The sequence below is a fragment of the Pteropus medius genome, unplaced genomic scaffold, assembly GCF_902729225.1.
Source record: "Pteropus medius unplaced genomic scaffold, Ma_sr-lr_union100, whole genome shotgun sequence".
Lineage (NCBI taxonomy): Eukaryota > Metazoa > Chordata > Mammalia > Chiroptera > Pteropodidae > Pteropus > Pteropus medius.
The window spans coordinates 9563927-9583949 of record NW_024342471.1 but is presented as its reverse complement, the minus strand read 5'-3'; the positions used below and the strand labels follow the sequence as shown (position 1 = coordinate 9583949).

At 51.6% G+C, this 20023-nt stretch overlaps 1 protein-coding gene across 1 annotated transcript in view; it reads right to left on the bottom strand.

Moving 5' to 3' along the window:
* The window catches only part of LOC120603375 (disks large-associated protein 4), a 68154-nt gene that overhangs the window by 6268 nt on the left and 41863 nt on the right, over positions 1-20023 (bottom strand). Inside the window, exons 2-5 of the mRNA XM_039863717.1 lie at positions 10035-11106; positions 6964-7205; positions 4515-4629; positions 1900-1950 (exon numbers count right to left, since the gene is read on the bottom strand). Coding sequence (XP_039719651.1) covers positions 1900-1950; positions 4515-4629; positions 6964-7205; positions 10035-11033 — 1407 coding nt within the window. The 5' untranslated portion in view covers positions 11034-11106. The remainder of the gene's footprint in view (positions 1-1899; positions 1951-4514; positions 4630-6963; positions 7206-10034; positions 11107-20023) is intronic.

The following is a 20023-nucleotide window of genomic DNA, read 5'->3' as shown; positions in this document are numbered from 1 at the left end:
GCCATGTTGGTAACTGGGGATCACATAGAGTATAAGCTGACTCAGCTGGCCAAAGATAGACACTGGGTAGATGTCCTGGGGAGGGCTGGGCTATAGGGAAATTGATTGAGCACCGTGTGGAGGAAAAGATGAGGCTGGGCCGGGGGCCAGCCGTCCTCTTGGCCGGGCTGTGTGACCACACGCCATCATTATCCTCTGGGTCAGTGTTTCCTTATCTAAATGAAATGAAATGCCTGTGTACTTGTCTGACACTGCATCCATCAGGTAAAATGGCTAGATGGAGCATGACCCAATTTGGAGCATATGTTTGGAAAGGTCTAAATCTGTGCTGTCCAATATGGTAGCAACTAACTATGTGTGGCTATTCAGGTTTAAATTAATTAAAATTAAATACAAAAGTCATTTACTTAGTCACATTTCACCCGCTCATGCTACCTTATTGGACAGCATGGATTACAAAACATTTCTATCACTGAAGAAAGTTCTATTGGACTGTGCTGATGAATTAAGAGTCTGTGTGGCATAGTCAAATTCACTGGGAGCGGATATTAAAGAGATAGGTGTTTATCCTCCAAAGCTGCAACCTGAAGTATGCTGAGAGGCCCTTGTGACTGCCAAGGGCAATGACATCTTGCTTTGGGATTATACAGTAACAGCACAGCTCTGGAACTAGACTGTCAGGGTCTAGTCACTTAACTTTTCTATGCCCCTGTTTCCCTATCTATAAGATAGTGGCTATAGATCAAATTATATAGGATTTTTGTCAAGATTAAATAATTCATATGATGTGCGTAGAATAGTATTGGGGAGAGTAAGCACCTGTAACCTGTACCTAGTATTACAGGCAGCCCCATGGCTGAGAGCAAAGATTGTAAATGTTGGTTAAGATGCTCCCAAGCTCTGGCAGGGTGGGGGTAGTGGGGAGAGATCAGCTGGTCAGTGCTGCTGGTATGTGTATCACTGAGGACACGCTGTGTGTGGGGAACTGCCCTGGGGGTTGGTATGCGAACGCATTACAACCTTACCACAAAGCTGTTGAAGTTAGAGGAAATAGAGGTTGCCTGGTCCACTGTGGGCTCCCCAAAGACCTTTTGGAATAATGCGTTCAAGAGGAACTGTGATGTGGGAGTGGAGGACACATAAGGCACCCACATCTGGCATCAGGAAATGTGAGCCCAGTCCTAGTTCATTTTGTCCCTGTAGGACACGTGGCTTTAGACAAGTCCCTTGGCCACTCCTGGCCACAATAAGGAGTTGAGCTCAGAGCACCTTTCCTGCTCCACTTTCTGGTCTTGGGGCTGGAACCTGGGAGGGAGGAGAGAGCCACTTCCAGGGGTAGGATGAGTATGCGTGGGAGGGGGACACCCTTAGGGCAGCTGGACAGTGTCAGAACTGGCGCCTCCATCAACTTCTGTAAACTTGAAAAGTCTCTGCATTCGTTTAAATGCTCCAACATCAATTAAAGTCTTATTGGAGTCCCAAAAAGAAGAATCAGGGGATCTGGGGGCTGGGACATGGAGGTCAATACCACCAGCTTCCAGCCTGTCCATATAAAACAGTCTCCCCAGGCCTTTCCCAGGCTTTGGGGGAGGTGAAGAGGGAGAAAGCCAGAAGACTCTCGGGGAACGCCTTCCCTTAGCCTGGGGTTATTTCTCACCCCATCCACAGAACCTAGCTTATTATTTTCCATTTTTGAGAAGAAACTGAGGCATAGAGAAGAAGTAAAGTGATAGGGGTACCAACATGAGCCTGGACTCCACCCTCACTGGTGGTGGCTTTCCTGGTGCTGGCTCTGCTTTTACCTGCCCAGGCCGGGAGCTAAAACCACCTAGATGCCAGGCCTAAGACCCAGCCTTGGTCTCTGGGATTGGGGTACAAGAGAATGGCAAACATACTGACCTGCTGCTCATGGCCAAACAACTGAGGGATCAGGGAGGCCTGTCCAAAAATCTGCAGGAAAGAGAGGGGGAGGGTTATGGGGAGACCAAGACTGGGGGCTGGAGTAGGTGGGATATTCAGGTTTGGCTGCAAGAGAACTTGTGGCTGGCTGGTTTAATCTTTTCCTCTTACTGGCTGAGGCCCAGGTGCTAGGAGGTCTCACTTGGCTTCCTCTAGAGATGGGAGGCTCACTCCTTCTGGGGCTGGGTGTTGCTGAGGACTTGTAATTTGCTGTTTACAACTCTTTCTCTTGGTCTGGTCCCTGGGTCCATGGATGCCCTATCTGCTGCCTCTCACCTAGGCGACAGCCCCTCAGGATCTATGGATTAGGGACAGAGCCCTTGAACCTTCTCTTCCTTGGCCACGGCCTATATCGTCCAATGCCTGCTGGGAGGATGGCTTCTTCTGGCAGGAGTTGAAGCCTCAGAGACACAGCTAGAGCTGAGACCTCTCTGAATTTGGGGCCACATATACAGCTCAGATCACTCAAGCTTCTGGGGTGAGGGTGTGGGGGTTCAAAGGACCCTGGGCTAGGACAGAGCTAGAGCTGGGCAGGGAGTAGTGGTAACCAGCCTGGCTGATACCAAGTGCCTTTTCGTGTAGCCAAAGGACAAAAGTGTTCCAGGTGCCAGGGCCAGGCAGGGGATGAAGATGAGGATGAGAGAGAAACAGACAGACCCAGAAAGAAACATGGAGATGAGACACTAGAGTTAGAGAAAAATGTGAATGAAGGGAGAGAAAAACAGAGGGAGACAGATGTAGGCAGGGAGACTGGGAGACAAGAGAACCGGTAGGATGGGAGAGATAGGGCGAGAAGCCGTCCATTCGACAAATACCTATGTGCCCTGTGCCATGTGCTAGGGACACTGTGGGGAACAAGACAGCAAGGTCCCAGCCTATAGGAAGCTCCTAGTCTTAAGAGCGAGACAGACAAGCAAATAAGCAAACAAAGGTAATTCCAGATAGTAGTAAGTGCTGTCAAGAAAATTAAGCAGGGTAAGGGAACAGTGCCCTGGGGATTCCTTTAGAAAGACTGATAGGGCAGGCCCCTCTGAGGAGGTGACGTTTGAGCCAAGACCTGAAATGAGGGGAAGAGCCAACTGTGCAAAGATTTGAGAAAAGAGTGCTCCTAGGAGAGGAAACAACAAATGCAATGATGTGGGGGCAGGAATAAAGTATGTGATGAGCAGAGGAGGCCGATGTCGTTGGAGCAAGGTGAGCGACGGCAAGTCAAGATCATGTCCCAGAGGGAGGCAGCACCTCACCGGTCTGTAAGGACTCTGGCTTTCATCTGGGTGAGGTGGGAGCCATGAGAGGGTTTGGAGCAGGGGCGTGGCATGATCTGACTTAAGTCTTTTACAAGCACCCTCCAGCCACTGAGAACAGATTGGAGGTGACAGGCATGGAGGCCAATACAACTGTTCAGGTGAGAATTGGTGGGGCTTGGATGAGGGTGGCAGGAACAGAGGGTCCCATGGCTGGGGTACTCTACCCGTCTCCCCACACCTGAGGTCAGTCTCCTTGGAGGTTGGGAATGAAATGCTGAGGGTGGGGGCCTGGGGAGGGCTTGGCTAGGCCAGGAATAATAGAGTGGTGAGGTCCCAAAGCCTTCTAGCTCTAAGCAGTCCATTAGCCTGGGCCATGGGGCCGCACACAGTGGGATACAGGGCCTGTTCCTGCCCAGAGAGAAGGCTGGGTCTGCAGCTGGCTGCCCTCGCTGCCTCGCTGTGACTACTGGTAGGTATCTGCCCTCTCTGGGCCTTGTCTCCAAATACACACCATGGGGGGAGCCCTCAGGCCTTGGCTGGTCCTTCCTTTCCAAACTCTAAAGTCCTATTCATGTGGCAGGGGCTGGGGGCCAGGTCTGGGTCTGAGTCTGACAGCCCTGGATCCCCGCCCAGCTTTGCCTCCTCTTAGCTGTGTGACCTCACTTGAGCCTCAGTATCCTCATCTGTGAAGTGGGGATATAAATAATAAGGCTCCTTTTGGGGGTGGCTGTGAGGGTTCAAGGAGCTGGTGGTTGAGAGAATTAAAAGTGTAGCATAGTGTGCTTATTGCTGTTACTGGTCCAGAGGGGAGAAGCAACCTGCTTGAGGTCACACAGCAAGATGACAATGATATCCATAAATGTAGCTACCCTTTTTGCTGAGCACTTTATGTTCATTGTCTCATTAATTCTTCACAACCCTTTGAAATAGGAATTATCACTCTCCTGGGGTAAGTCAGAAAAATGAGGCTCAGGATGGGGGTGACTTGTCTTGGGTTCCAATTGTCAGTGACAAGACTCCAGGTCTCCAGTTCCCAATCCTCAAGGATCCTGGGTCTACAGCAGAGGTGTGGCCCTACCTTCCTGACCATCAGCTTAGGCCATGCAATGTCAGGCCTTGTGACTGCTCTCCAGCCACAAGACAGTCAGTGGGGCAGAGATACACATGGTCAGCTTTGAGAACAAAGACTGGATAGAAACACGGTGCAGACCACTCAACATGGGTTGAGCCTGGATGTCTGTCCTTCTCCAGGGTGGGTGATGGGGCTCTCCCAAGCCCAGTGTCCTTCTGGCTGCCCACCATCCTCACCTGGCTGATGCAGCTGGAGTCGTTGAGACTGTCGCTGATGGGGTTGTAGTCTTCCTCCCAGCTCGGACACTTGGAGGGCAGCAGCATGTCTACAGAATCCAGGCGGTCCAGACTCCTGGTGGGGGTGGGGAGCAGACAGGGATCAGCCTGGGAAACTGAGGCCGAGGGGAAAAGACTGGCCAAGGTCATTCAGTGGCAGAGGGAAAAATGGAAGTCACTGTCAATCCAGGTAGTGGTGGTGGTGGGGACAATGAGCAAGGGAGAGCTCTCAGCTTTCGGAGGCTTGAGACTGGAGAGTGTAGGTGGCCCTTGCCTGTCATATCTACTGTAGCCACGAGGTGGCAGCACAAGCTTGCTTTTGACCATTTCAAACCCTAGGTGCACCAAGCCAGCTCAATTCTATAGCCCCCTCCCTTGCATGTCTGGGGCAATTCCAGGAGCTAGACAGAGGAGGTGGGTCAAGGCTCATAGCATTGATCTCAGACTGGGGCCTCCCAAAGGGCATCAGTTTCAACACGATATCCAGGTGGCATCCACCAGGCCCCCAAAGACTCACTGCTTCTCATGGCACCTGCTCTTCAAACTTTCTCATATCTACCTGAGCCTCCTCCCACCTCTGCTTTGGGAATAAGGTCCAAGCAGACAACAACTCAGGCTCTTGATACAGATGGGATTGGATTGGAATCCAACTTCCTTGCAGGGTGACCCTGGGCAATTCATCGCCCCTGTTTAAGTGTCAGTTTCTTTACTTATTAAGTGGGGCTGACACTGTGCCTACCTGCTGGGGTTGTGATGAGGAGGATTAAGTGATGCAGATTAAAATGCACTGGAGCAGCAGAGCCCAGAATACAGCAAGTACTAACAGAGAGCGCCCGTTACTAGCACAACCATTGTTATTGATTTCCTCTCATTCAAGGCCTTTGCCCCGGTCCTGACCATCTCTCCAACTTCAGTGCCCACTGGTCATTCATAGAATTGTAGGATCCCAGGCCTAAAAGGGGCCTTAGAGATCATTCAGCTCAGCCCCCTTACTTAAAGATGGGGAAACTGAAGCTCAAAGAGGGACAGACCTGAGACTAGCCATTGGTGTCCTGAATTTCCACCCGCAGGCCATTCCCTGCCTTCTGTCCCAGCCAATGGGACTCCTGGCTTCCCCCTCCCTGCCTCAGTCCTACTGTCACCTGACCTACTCTCTTTCCTCTGTCTCAGTCCTCCCAAACTGTCTCCTCCATAAAGCCTTGATTCATGCCCCTGGTAGTTGGAGAACTAGGCCTAAGCTTGTTTCCTGTTATTCTTCCCGGGTTTTTTGGTTTGTTTCTGACTTGCTTTTATTTCTCTTCCTCAGTGGACTTTGAATCTCCTAAACCAAGTTTCACCTGTTTTGTACCCATTTAATAGATTTTTCTGTAACTTGCCTCTCATTCCTTTCTGTTCTAATCCCCAGGGTGACTTCTGCATGCGAAAGCCTCACCTCTCTTAACATTTTAATTAGTGTTTTTTGTGCACATGTTTCATTTGTTCTTATTTTCATTAATTCTTTCAAGTCTTAAGGCTTGAATGGTAGAATTCCAGGCAGGGCGATGGGACAGATGACGGCTGTCTATTGACTTCTTTTGACTTCTGGATCCTCCCTCGATCTTGGAGTTCGTCACAGGTATCAATTATGGGAGCCTGGGCAGGGGGGACTCAGACCTTCCATGGGCAGTGCTGGCACAAGTGATGGGCTTGGTTCTCCTAACCTGAAGGAGAGGGTGCCCAGGGCAGTTCCTCTGTGGGAGTGGAACTCACTTGGGAATGTGGCTCCCATGGGCAGGGTTTACCTAGGCCAGTCACTCTACCCGCGTGGGGCGTTACCAGGTGGTTCGCCAAATGGCAGAGCTCTGCAAAGCCCACTAAAGTGCAAGGGCCAATCTAAGGAGGAAGATCTCAGGAAGGGGGCTAACCTGAAGGTAGGTTCACCTAGGGGTACTGGATTGTGGGAGCGGGTTCACCTGGATCTGAGGCAAAATTCTTCTGTGGGGCTGGGCTCTCCCGGGGTGACGGAAGGGGAGGAAGGCAACATTCCCAAGGATGGGGCACACCTGTGAGGGGTTCACCTAGGGGGCAAGGCTTGCCTGTGAGCGGGGCTTGTATGTGAGTTAAGAGGCTTTTCCAGGGTAGAGGTCCTGTGCTCACCTGAAGGGGCGGAGCTCATCTGAAGGGGCGGAGCTCCAATGGACCAGGGTAACTTAAGGGCGGGACTCTCGGGGTAGGGCAGGCGGGAGACACAGGCTCAGTTCAAGGTAGAGCTCACAAGTAGCAGAGGGCTTCTGGTGGGCGGGCTCCCAGGAGGCGGGGCTCAGGTGTGACCAGAGACCTCTTGGGGCGGTACTTGGACATCTGGAGCAGGGATTCCGGGGGCGGGGCTTGCCTGGGGGTGGGACTCTAGGGGGCGGGACTGCACGCTCACCTGCGGGGGTTGCTCTGCTCCCCCAGCGACTGCTGCGTGGCCCTCAGGTAGCTCTGGCGCCGCGCCGCAGTCTTGGGCGAGGGCTTTGGGCTGCCGCCGGACTCGTCGCTGTCTTCATCGCCCATAGCCTTGATGTAGCTGCCGCTGCGCATGCGCCGGCACGGGATGTGACCCTCCGCGGTAGTGTCCGCCTCGCGCGGGGACAGCAGTGCGGTGCTCCACTCGCCGCCGCCTCCGGGCACCTGAGAATGGGCGGAAAGGCTTCAACGAGGGTGGCGCGGAGGGCAGTGCACGTTCCTAGCGCATCGCTGGCCGCCGCAGGCCGCCCAGCCTCGGGCTCATTACCTAGGTCAGACCTCCCGGTCCTGAAGCACTCTCACTCCCCACCTCAGAGAGTTTGGCCTTCTGTGCTGGGTACTGCCATTGAAGCCACCCAGCATCCAGGCAAAGGCGCCGGCTGGGAAAGATAGCTGGGTTCTGGAGCCGACTCTGCCACAGTTTCACTATGTGGCCTTAAGCAAGCCCCTGTCCCTCTCCAGCCTCAGATTTCTCCATGGATCCCAGGCTGGGTGCCCAGCAAAACGGCCCAGGCCGTGTGATCACAAAGGCCTCTACTGCAGCTACTTTTCTGAGCAGCCACCCTGTTGCCATCACTTCCTCTGCTAACTCAGAGGATGGCTTATGATCCCACTGCATAGATGAGAACAGCAGGCTTGAGGCCCCAGATCTGACACCAACAGCCTAGCCTTGGCACATCAGTATGGGGGCAGGGTCCTCCAAGCCAATCACAATTCCTCATCCTACAGGTGGGTAAACTGAGATAGGGAGAGTAGAGTGGCTTTCGGGGGCAGCCACATGGTGAACCAGAAAAGGGGCTCAGTTTTCCCATCTGAACCTCAGGGACACCACCTGTGGAAGAGAGCTGTGATAAGGGCAAATGAAGTCACAGCTGTGAGGGCAGCCCTAGTCCCCAGTGGTTATGGTGGCAGAGGGGACCTCCCCTGCCCTTCCAAGGCCAGGCTGTGCCAGCTGGTCCAGGGCAGCATGCACAGCCCACACCCCTTGTTCACGTAACACACACTGACATATACACAGCGTGGATGTTCACCTGGCAATGAATGAGTCGGCACATCTCGGCACTTACACGCACCTCAGCCTGAGCAGAGTGAACACGCCTCACCTTGTACACATATCTCAGAGAACAAACATACCTTCCCACACACACCCACCTCGCCAGGAATACATCCCAGCAGCCACTTCATGTGTGCACCCCTCAACGTATATACAATGTGAACACACGGCATACTAACACATCTCCTCACCTACATGCTAGCCACCACTGCACTGTGGACACATCTCAACACGTCCCCAGCTCACCATGTCCTCGCCTCAACATATACGGACGGAGTGCCACCCTACTAGGTCTATAAGTCACCACGGATGCCCAGGTACACACAGCATTCAGTGTATACAACATACCCATTTTTCACCATGTGCAAATGCACACTCCCCAGATCACCATGCCTGCACTGATATCACATTCTTCTTGGTGCTTGTCTTGCCAGTGGTCAATGCTCAGCTGAGGGAGAGTCCGTGTCTGAGACTCTCACCCCAAGGGCTCCCCTTAGCCTTCCTATAACCCACTTCCCCAACCGACTACCCAGCCACTCACCAGAGCCTGTACATTCTACCCCCTAAACCATTTGCTATTCCATCCTCTCTACCTCCACCTGTCCCTTGGGAAGGTGGCCATGTATATCCCTGCTCAAGATCTGTTGTTACCCCAGCCCCTGCCCACCATCTCCTGTCCCACAAGCAAGGAGCGCAATCCCAGGGCCTGTAGGGCCACCCTTTCATGATGTTCTGAAGCATTTTCATATGATCAGACCAAACCATACCATTTTGAAAGGAAGTCAAGTCATACACCATTCTCACTGATATTTCTAAACTAGGAAGTGGATTGAGAGCCACAAAAGCCTTAAATATATAAAACACTGTCTATATTTCATTTTCTATTGAAAAAAAAAGCCTTTTTCCCGTTAGTCTCACTGTCTTTGGAATTTTATATAGAATGACAAGAACTCAGGGCTTTGTCAGACTGATGTTCATCTGGTTCAAATGCATCTAATGTGTTCCAGGACTATGCTCGCATATCTGCCACCCCATCCCCACCCCCACCCCGCTGCCCCAGGATGAGGTTCTCACTATCTACAGAAGCAGCCCCTTCCTTCTTGACGTGTAGTGAAATCTGCTTCCTGTAACTTTTACCCACAGCTTGGACTCTGCCCCTGGGAGCCACCCAGTTCACAGCCACTCTCCTTGTCCTTGAGAAACCTGGGGGATGCATAGCAGCAGAGGTCTGAGCCTTCTGCCACTTCCTTTGAGTGTGGCCTTGGTGCATAATAAGTGCTTCAATAGACATTAGCATTTGAAAGGAGAAAGTTAGTCCTCCAAACTCAGTTAGGGCCTCTGGGCTCCTGCAGCCCTCCATGCTCATCTCCAGCACATTCTGCTCACACTGACGTGACTGTTTGTATGTCTCTCTCTCAGCATCCTGATAATCAGGGTTCTATCTTACTTATTTCTAGCTCTGTTCATTTAAGTGTCCATCTGTTCATCTGTCCCTCTCCCTTATCACATTTCCTAAGCATTTCCTCTATGCTAGACCCTGTCTTGGGCCTTGGGGACACACAACTGCATCAGATATGGTCCCTGTCCTCGAGGAGCCTCCAGGCTGGTGGGAGTAGCAGGCAGAAGGCCGGCCATTAGAATGCCATGAAATTGGTCCTGTGAGGCGGGTAGATGGCACAGCTTCCAGATTTGTCTTCTAAAGGGCAGGGACATGTTTTAGCCTCTACTCAGGCTTGGTCTCAGATATGAATGTCTGCTGAGAGCACAGCCAGTGGAAAGAATCCCGTTATTAGCAGGTTCCATCGGCCCCCCATTTCTGAGGCGAGTAAAGAGAGGCCCGAGTGAAGCAACTTTCCAAGTGAAGCTGTGGTGCAGATGGGCCTCACAACTGGTGCCTTCCCCACAGCCCTCGTGCCACCCTGACCCTGGCAGGGACCTACCTGTAGGTAGTGGTAGGCTAGACCCTGGTGGCAGGATTTGGACTTTAGCATGCTCTTATCCAAGGTGGCTGAAGTCTTCTGGCAGACCTCGTGGGCATGGCTGAGGGTCAGAGTGGACCAGGAGCCCCGCTTGACATAGTTGGTGTCGGTGCCCACGCCAAGGCTGGGGCAGGAGGCTGGGGGTGCGGGTGGGGGTGGCGGGGCAGTCAGCTCAGTGGTATTGTTCTTGGAGGCTTTGAGCATGTGCCCGCTGATGGTGTTGTAGGCGTGCATGAAGTAACGTGGCTGGCTGCGTTCTGCCTGGCGGCCTAGCGTCATCAGCCCGGAGGCTGGCCCACTGCTGCGGAAGGGACCACCCTCGCCGTCCAAGTTGTCGTCGGAGCTCCACCAGCCCGAGATGTTGGAGCGGCTGCGCCGTTTGGGCTCCCCAGCCTTGGCCCGCTCCTTGCTCTTGGCCCTCCGGCCCTTGCCGTCCTCCAGGCCACCTTTCTTGCTGCCATTGCCACCGATCTTGCCTGCTGTGCCCTCCAGTGAGGGTGCCTTGGTGAAGAAGAGCCGCTGGACTGAGTGGACCAGGTGGCGGATACGGCCAGGACTCTCACCACGGGCCTTGGCCTCGCCGCGAGGGAACTGGAGCGTGCTGAAGCCATCGCGGTGGATGGGCAGCTGCTTCTCAAACTGGTCCAGGAGGTTGGCAGGCAGTCGGTTGATCTTGGTGGCTTGGGCATGGCTGGGGAAGGGGCTCTCCTCTGGCACCTCGAAGTGGGAGTTATAGTGGATGCGGGGGAAAGTACTGCTCGGTGGTGGCAGCTGGTTGTTGAGTGGGAAGAGACCATCCCCTGGCAGAGTATTCTGTCCAGGGAAGCGAGCCTCGCGGGCAAAGGCCTCCGTGGGCGACAGCAGGTAGGGGTTGCGGTCAGGCCCTGCAAACAGGGGCTCGTGTGGTGGGTCCAGGCTGTCAGAGAGGTGGCGGGGACGGCTGTCACCGAGGCCTTTCATGATCCTGGCCCTTGAGGCAGGGGCCGTTGCCCTAGTGGGGTGCCCGGGTCGCCTCTCCCGGGCAGCAGCTATCCTGAGGAGAGAAGACAGAAGCGTCAGCTGGATGTGGGGGTGGGGGACAGGGTGCCAGGAAGGTCAACCAGATCCCCACAGATCTCAGGGGTGGGAGGATTTCTGACGACTCCCGATCTGCCCTTAGCATTGAGGGGCAGAGGACAAGAGTACAAATGGAAGTCTGCCTATAAGACGTATGGATAAACGTTACAACTCAGGCCAGCACACTGTTAAACAAAATAGGGTCAGCTCTCCTCCCTTGATATATATGATGAAGATATATATGATGAATATATCTTCATAGTAACCCGGAAGGCCAGGTTTCAACTCAGGCTTCTTGGTCTCCTCCGAATTCCGTGGTGGAATGTGGTGGGGGGAGCCGCCTGCTTTCCACGTTCTTCCTATCTCTGACTCTGTCCCTCCCCACACGGAGCTGTGCATACACATACACCCCAGGCTCACTTCACATGCCCCCAAGGGATGGTCTCACTGGCAGTGTAGGCCACCCATGGTTGAAAGAGGACAGTGAGGTCTTCTAAAGAGTAGGGCCAGGGCAGGGGCCCCTCTTACCTGGGTCTGAGGGAAATACTGCTCAGTTCTATTTCAGCAGAGGAATCCTTACATTAAATAGAGATCCTCTATAAAAACTTGCTCTGTCCTCAAGAAGTCTACCAAGTGTGACCTCTGAGCTAGACATTGGGGGCTTGCAGACATCAGAGAGTCCAACAAGCCCATTAGCCCATCATTTCCGAACTGGTATGAATCAGTGATGGCCAGGCTGGAACAAGGTTCCCAGAGTCAGTACAGGGGCATAGGCTCAGGACTGGGTGGAGAAGGCAAGGCCTCAGGAGAGGCCACTATGCCTCAGCTTCTCTATCTGTAAAATGGGGGCGGCTGGGCTAGTTGGGTCTTTCAGCCAGGACCATCCTGGAAATACCAGGCTCACACTTAGGCAAGTCTCTTCCCTTTCTGGGTCTCAGTCTTCCTATCTCCACCAGTAAGGTTTCTAAGTCCTGAACCCCACCGGCCCTGCTCAGAAGAGTTCCGAGGCTTGGTCTGACCTGTGCCTGGTGTGCTGAGGATCAGCGTGCCTGGAACAGAGCAAGTGAGGGCAAGGGCAGTGGGAGGAGCACTCTCGGAGGGGCTGGGCCAGGTCAGAGTGAACAGACTGCTGCCTGAAGCCAAGTGTGGCAGAATGATGCCTCCCAAAGGTGCCCATGTCCCAATCCCCAGAATCTGTGGTTATGTTACTTTACATGTTAAAAGGGACTTTGGAAATGTGATTAAGGATCTTGAGATGGGGAGATTATCCTGGATTATCTGGAGAGGTACAACCTAATCACATGAGTCCTTATAAGAAGGAGGCATGAGGGTCAGAGTCAGAGAAGGCGATATGGTCGAGGGGGCAGAGAGCAGAGAGCAGAGATGCGGGATCGTGAGCCCAGGGATGGGGCAGCCTTTAGAAACTGGAAGAGGCAAGTAGTCAGATTCTCCCCTAGAGCCTCCAGAAAGAATGCAGCTCTGCGACCCATTTTGGACTTTTGACCTTTAGAACCATAAGATAATAAATCTGTATTGTTTTAAGCCACTAAATTTGTGGTAATTTGTTATAGCGGCAATAGAAAACTAACACACCAAGCACGGGTTTGGGTGTCCCAGACCCCCTCTCACCTCTCAGAGCAGCTCTGAAGGCAAATCCCAGGTCCCAAAGAACACTGTGTGAAAAACACTGGCCAAGGTGAAACCCCCATCTTATTGAAGGGGAGCCTGGGACCCTTCGAGGGGAGGAACTTCCCCAAGATCACACAGTGGCTGAGGTCCAGTGGCTGAGGCAGGACTGGGGCCCAGGCTCTTCCTATTTCTACACGTAGCTGTCCTGCAACTGTTACCCCGATCTGGCTGGCTCTAAGACGCCTAAGGATCTGAGAATTATTTCCTTGGATCTAGCCAATTTAATGACCGACAGTGCCCTAGGCCTTCCCCTGAGACTGCTGCAGAGTCTACCTGGCTTGAATTCTCCCCCTTCTCTTCCAGACACTATTCTTGCCCCTAGGAGCCTGATGGACCCCACTCCTGGAGTCCAGAGCACTTTGGTGACTGTCCTCGTGGCTGAGCAGCCCCTCAGAACCATTTCTGCTTCCACCAGGAGGCTTGTCAGAGCGTTTATCCCCGGCCTGGAGAGGAAGTCTGCTGACTGACACCTTTATCTTTACACCATATCCTCACGACAGCCATACAAGGTGAGGAACCATTATCGCCATTTTACAGATGGGGAAACTGAGGCTGGGAGAGAAAGTTCTAGTTAAGGTGAAATAGGTAACTCAGACTTCAGTTACCCTATCAGTGTCCTGTATAGTCAAGGATCCCCCTCCGCTCCCTCTGGGTGAACCTCTTCTTGAAGACAATTTCAGGCAAATACAAAACCACCCCCACATCCCTCCTGCTCCCCAGACTTTTCATGGCCTCCTCAAATCCACCTGAGGCCACAGTACTCTCTGGGCTCAGGGGCCAGCCTCTTGGCACTCCTGCTAGAGAACTGTTTATGCAGCAATATGCCTTGATGCCCACTCAAGCAAGGCCAGCCATACTGAAAACACACCAGTTTGCAAACACAGCCCCACTCACTCGGCAGGGGCCTGACTCCCTAGAAATGCTGTAGGTGGAGAGGACTGGTTACCAGGAGTGGAAGACAGCTGCAGGCCCTGCCCCAGAAGCGAACACTTCATTCAGTTTCCCCAGCCCAGGGCACCTTCTCCAGCCCTCCTAGGGAGAAGCTGCCATCAGTTTGACATCACAGGTACTCCTGACCCCAGGAATCCGGAGTTGCACCAAGACCATGTGAGCCTGGGGCCACGGCCACCTCCCTAAGCCTCAGACTGTGCCTCTGCCAAATAGGGTCACAGGGAGGAGGCAAGAGAAAGTGTGGGAAAGTACTTGGTGAACTGTGAAGTGCAGGCACATGCTGTTCCCTGGGGGACAAATCCTGCCTCAAGTTCTGGTGGTCTTGACTGATGACGCCCCTTGCCTGGCTTATGGGGGAAGGAGTTAGACAGGTCTCTGCCTTGGAGGTGCTTCTGGGATTATAGGAGGGAGAGTGGGGCTGCCATCCTCAGGGAGACCTCCAGAGACCAGCTAGACACTAATGATCACAAGTGACCTCCTAACTGCTTTCCTTCCTGTGACTGTGCCCTCATTGTTAAGAGAGTCTCTTCCTCTGACTTTTGAGGCCCTGTATATCTACATCTTAAATGCTGGTGCATCCCAGGTTCATGAGTAGGCCCATAGTATCGCCACATCAGTAAAATGCTTCAGTGTCACCCAGCAGGGGTTCAAGCCAGACACCTGGGCATCTCCCTGAATTCTTCCCTCTCCTGATCTTCCAGGTCCTTCCCCTAGTAATAGCCCCACTGTGCCTGGAAAAGGATTCTGCCTCAGTCTCAGTTCCTGTAGTCTACATGGAGCCAGTCCTATCCCAGAAACCCAGGGGTGGACACATGGCTGAGGCTTGGCCAATCAGAGCCTGCGTCCCTCCCTGAGTACTGATTGGCTCAGAGGTGAAAACAGATCTTCACTAGCCAATGAGAGTTGGCCCTGGGATTATGGTTGAACTCTTGGAAAAAAGTCACTCTCCTTTCTCTTGGGATTGCTATGCTTGGCAGAGTGTCAGTGTGGAATCCTTCATCAAGATCTCGCCTGATGTCTCAGATATGAGAGTCAAGAGACATTTTGCTTAAGTCTGAGTTAGATTTCTGTGTTTTTAACAAAAGCCGGACTGACATTGTTCAGCCTCCCATTTGGTTATAGCTTATAGCTATAGCTCCTGCTTATAGCTCCTGTAGCCTCATAACTATGGTGCCTAATAGGCTGACTTCCAGCTATCTGCATCTGCACATCCCTTGGGGTGAGGGAGCTTTCTCTAGCAGCTGGAGCCTACTCTGCTCACACCTGGCTTGGCTGGCAGGAACTGCCAGATAATTAACAATCCTCCACCTGGAGTTGGTATGTAAATACCTCAGGTCTTCCACCCCTCATGGGGGACAACTGAGCAATGGGATCTACACTGACTCCTGGAGCTGCCCAGTAGGACTGAGCTGAGTTGCCTACAGTGGTCACTTGCTTGATAATGCTTCCTTCATTGGTTGCCCCTTCCTGTTTATCTGCCCTGCCCCCGCTACACACACCACACACACACACACACACACACACACACACACACGCACACATACACGCACACATACACGGTGCGCTGCTTGTTCCCAAATGAAGTAGTTGCACTTGAATGCTTGTGTTGGGCATGCTTCCGGAGAAACCCAACTATGACAGTCACTGAGTCACAGTCATTCTGCTTCGGTTATGTTTCTAGATGCCATCCCCTCTCTGTATCCTCTGCCTGTGTCACTGTGTCACTCGGTGTCACTCCCACCCCTCACCTGGACAACTGTACCAACCTCCTCCCTCCGCATCCACTCGAAGACCCCTACAATCCAGGTTCCAAACCGCAGGTGGAGTGATATTACTAACATGCCAAAGCAGAACTGCTCTTCTCCCCGTGCAGTGGCTCCCCATGGCTCTTGGGATGAATGCTCGACTCCTGAGTCTGGCATTCAATTCCTTTGGAGAGCTACTCTCTGCAGATCTCTAATCTTCAGTCCCACTCACATGGCTTGCTGGAGCTAAAGGAACTGTGAGACAAAGAGTGTCAGCCTGGAGAAGGGACAGTATAAGGCCTCATAGCAAGGGCTGTCCAGGCCTGGAACTCAGGTCTCTTGACAGCTCACCAGCCCCCCCTGAACTAAAGGGTGTGCAAAGGAAGTACGGGGGCTACATCACCAGCTAAGGAGCAGAGGGTGAGGAGGGTGGAAGAGCATGAGGAGGCGGCTCAGCAAAGAGTGGAGGTCCAGAAATCCCAGCATGGTCTCGTTTTTGCTAGCTCATCCTCAACCTCGTCCCCATCCCCCACTGCCTCCTGTCAACCAAACTCGTTGCCCTGTGGATTGTCACTCTTTAGCTCTCAGCGCTCTTGGAAACTCTACTTGCTTGATAGTTTATCGTTCATTGTCTCCTAGGTCTGTGCTGTCCAATGCGGTAGCCACCAGCTACACGTGGCTATACAGCACTTGAAATGCACCTAGTGCAAATGAGGAACTGAATTTTTAATTTTAATTGATTTTAGTTAACTTAAATTTAAATAGTCATATGTGGAAAGTGGCTACCATATTGGACAGTCAATCCTAGAACTTCAAACCAACCTGCCTCCTGGAAGGAGTCTCCTCGATCTCTGCCTTCTAAAGGTCCAGGATACTCTTTCCTCTAACTTCTGTCCACCTTTTTGAATGGGAAACCTACTTCATTTATTTTCTGAATTTCTTATATCTAATAAATGTGTCATTGGAAAGACTTTATATTTCTCCCTACGGGTTTTCTCTTCCCTTTAAAAAATTTTTTTTCAGGTAAAATTCGCATAACAATTTTAAAGTGTACAATTCAGTGACACTTAGGGCGTTCACGATGCCGTATAACCACTACCTCTATCTAGAACCAAAGCATTTTCTTAATCCCAAAAGAAAATCCTGTACCTGACAAACAGTCATTCCCTAGTCCCTTTACCTTCCAGCCCCTGGCAATTAATCTGCTTTTGGTCTCTACAGATTTATCTGTTTCCTATGGGTTTTACTTTTATTGTGGTAAAATATACGTAACATAAAATTTGCCACTCTCACCATTTTTAAGTGTGCAGTTTAGTGGCACTAATTACATTCAAATGTTGTAAAACTGTCACCATCGTCTATGTCAAAAACTTTCTCATCACCCCAAACAGAAACTCTATAAGCTTCATGGTTATAGATTGCTTATAGAATAACTCCTTATTCTCTCCCCTTCCCAACCCCTGGTAAATTCTAATCTATTTTCTGTCTCTATGAATCTGTCTATTCTGGATATTTCATATAAGTGGAATCATAGATAACATTTGTTCTATCTGGCTTATTTCACTAAGCATAAAGTTTTCAAGGTCCTTCCATGTTGTAGCATATGTCAGAACTTCACTTCTTTTTATGGCTGAATAATATGTATATGTCATATTTTGTTTGTCCATTCATCTACTGATAGGCATTTGGTTTGTTTCCACCTTTTGGCTATTATGAATAATGCTATAATTATCACTGGTGTACAAGATATCTGTTTGAGTCTCCGCTTTCAGTTCTTTTGGGGTCACTAGGTCATATGGTCATTCTGTGTTTAACTTTTTAAGGAACTGCCAAACTGTCTTCCACAGTGGCCACACATTTTACATTCCCAGGAGCAATGTATGGGGTTCCAATTTCTCCACACTCTCACCAACACTTGTTATTTTCTTTTCTTACCAGATATATGATTTGCAAATATTTTCTCCCATTCTGACTCTATAAGTTTTTAATAGGTAGTGTTTTTCAACTTTTCCTGGTCCGGCCCCTCATTCTTTCCTTCCCCAAGGATGCCCTGGCCTGTTCTCATAACTCCTTGTGGGCAAGGCTGGTTCTTCTCATCTGAGAGGCAGAGAGGAAAGAGAAAGGGTCTGGAGATGGGCATGTGGTGGATGCTGTGGTGGCCACCCAGGTCCCCGCTCAGGACTGAGGCACTCATGTCTTCAGTTGCCAAGAGCACCGGCCGCTGATAGTGCGCAGCTGGGTACCTGCTAGGATCTGCTCTCAGCCAAAGGGAAAGGCCTCACCAAGATTACACTCCTTCTCCGGAGAGCAGCCTGTACCCAGTAACTGGTTGATGTGTGGGCACCAAGGCCTGGCTCTCTTGCTCAGTTCAGAACAACCCCAAGTTCCTGTCGTAGCTCCAGAGCTCCCCAAAGGATTAGCTGAGGCCTTTGTTGTAATTACAACTCCCTTCAACTCCTCTTTCTGCCCAATTCTGTGCCCCTCACCTGTCACGGGGGTTCCCAAGAGACTTCCCATGCAAACCTCAGTCTTTTCCTGGCGAACCTGACCCTAAGACAGAACTTCCCCTACTTGCCACGGGACATTCACCGATTTAATGACTCCTCTTGAGCCTCAGTTTCCTCTTTTAAAACATGGGGATGAGGACCATTACGTTTCAAGATTATGAGGAGGATTAAATGTGATGTCTTACAGAAAGCCTCTGTCATTGAGGCCCTCGATAAACATCAGTCATGCTCTCCTCACCTGTGTTTCTTGGGAACAGGTCAAGGCTTTCAGTATAGAGATGCTGCACAGCATAGTGGAAAGTGCATGCACCTGGACCTGGATTCAGATCCTGGCTCTGCTCTTTACTTGCTGTGACCTCAGACTGGTCCCTCTCTCTGGGCCTCAGTGTCCACCTCTAAGCAGTAGGGGCTTTGAGTGAGGGTGGTCTAGGCATCTCGTCACGGTGGTTCCCTCTGAGCTCTCTTGGTCAGGGTTCCTGGAACAGTGAGGGTCAGTGCCTCAGCCACCCAACACCCAGGGTGGCAGGAGCCTCACCTTGGGGAGGTCTTAAAATAGGCAGGCCTCGGCCTTGCAGGGGAAGCAGCTGGCTGCCTCGGCTGCCTTTGTCTCTGAGCTATACTTAGGCCCATCCGGGTGCCCATAATTACCTCTCATTAATTTCAGCCTCATTGCCCTCGTGGAAACATGGAGGAACTGGGGGAGCTGCTGCCTCCCCGGGAGCCCTGCCTGCTCCATGCTGCCTCTGTGTCTGTAGCTGCTACCCCCATCTGCACAGAGTGGGGCCTCCTTGCCCCATCCCAGCTCATCCTGGAGCCAGAGTTGGCCTGTGAACACGAGAGAGCTAATTAGGGACAAAGCCAGGAACAGAACCCAGCATGGCTCTTTCTGGTGCAAAACTCACCTGTGTCATTCCCTTAATCTAGAATCTTCTGTGGATCTTCTTCCCTCCTCAGTCCAAACCCCTTGGTGTGGCAGTCAGGACCCTCACAGATCTAACCCCAAATACTTTATCAGACGTTACCAATCCCATTTCCTTTCTTCACAGCCCCTCCCTTGAACCAGCCCAGATCCTTTACTATTTCCTACTTATTTCTTGTATTTGGTGCTACTAGAAAAATCGGTTTTGTCTAAGGTTGCTTTAATAGAGACAGAGTCTAAATGAAGGGAGGAGATAGTCTTGTTCAATGCTGAGTCCTGTTGTTAAGAGACAGACAACTGGAATGGAGCATGCGAGGGTGAGTCAAATGAAGAAAGGATGGAAATGATGTGCGTGGAATGGCTGAACACTCTGGGGATGTTCAGAGCCATTCATGGAGGACACGGCCACTGCCTGAGGCCCCTGAAGGGATGACGTGTACAAGAGGAAGGATGGGCTCTATGGGGCCCTTGGTGCTGCCTGGGGCAGGGGAAAAGGTAGAGAGAGGTAGGCTGTGTTACACTATGACTTCGTCTCCGGGTACCCACCCTGTTCTCTTCCCACATCTCTTACCACACCTGCTCTATCTCTTGCAGGCCTCTCCTCTTCTGACCTCTAAGTGATAGAAGAACTAGAAGCTCTTTGCTTCTCTCTATACTGTCTCTCCTGCTGATCTCATCCAGACTCGTGGCTTCAATACCAACTATATCTGACAACTCCTAAATTTATATCTTCCGCTCAATCTCTTTCTCAAACACCAGACTCGTATCTCTAACTGTGTCCTTGACATCTTGCCCTGGACATCTGACAGGTCCAAAATCAGAAGCCTGATCTCTCACCCACCCTGACCCGATCTTTCCACAGTCTGCCCCAGTTCAGCTCATGACAACATCATCCTCCTGCTTGCTCAAATCAGAAACCCTGGAACCATTCTTGACTCCCATCCTCTATATCCCATTCAACAGCAAATCCTTCAAAAAAAAACCTCTACTTTCAGGATATCTCAGAAGCCCACCACTTCTTACCACGTCCACAGCCCTGCCCAGGGCCAGACCCCCATCTCTTACCCAGATGTCAAGACTCCC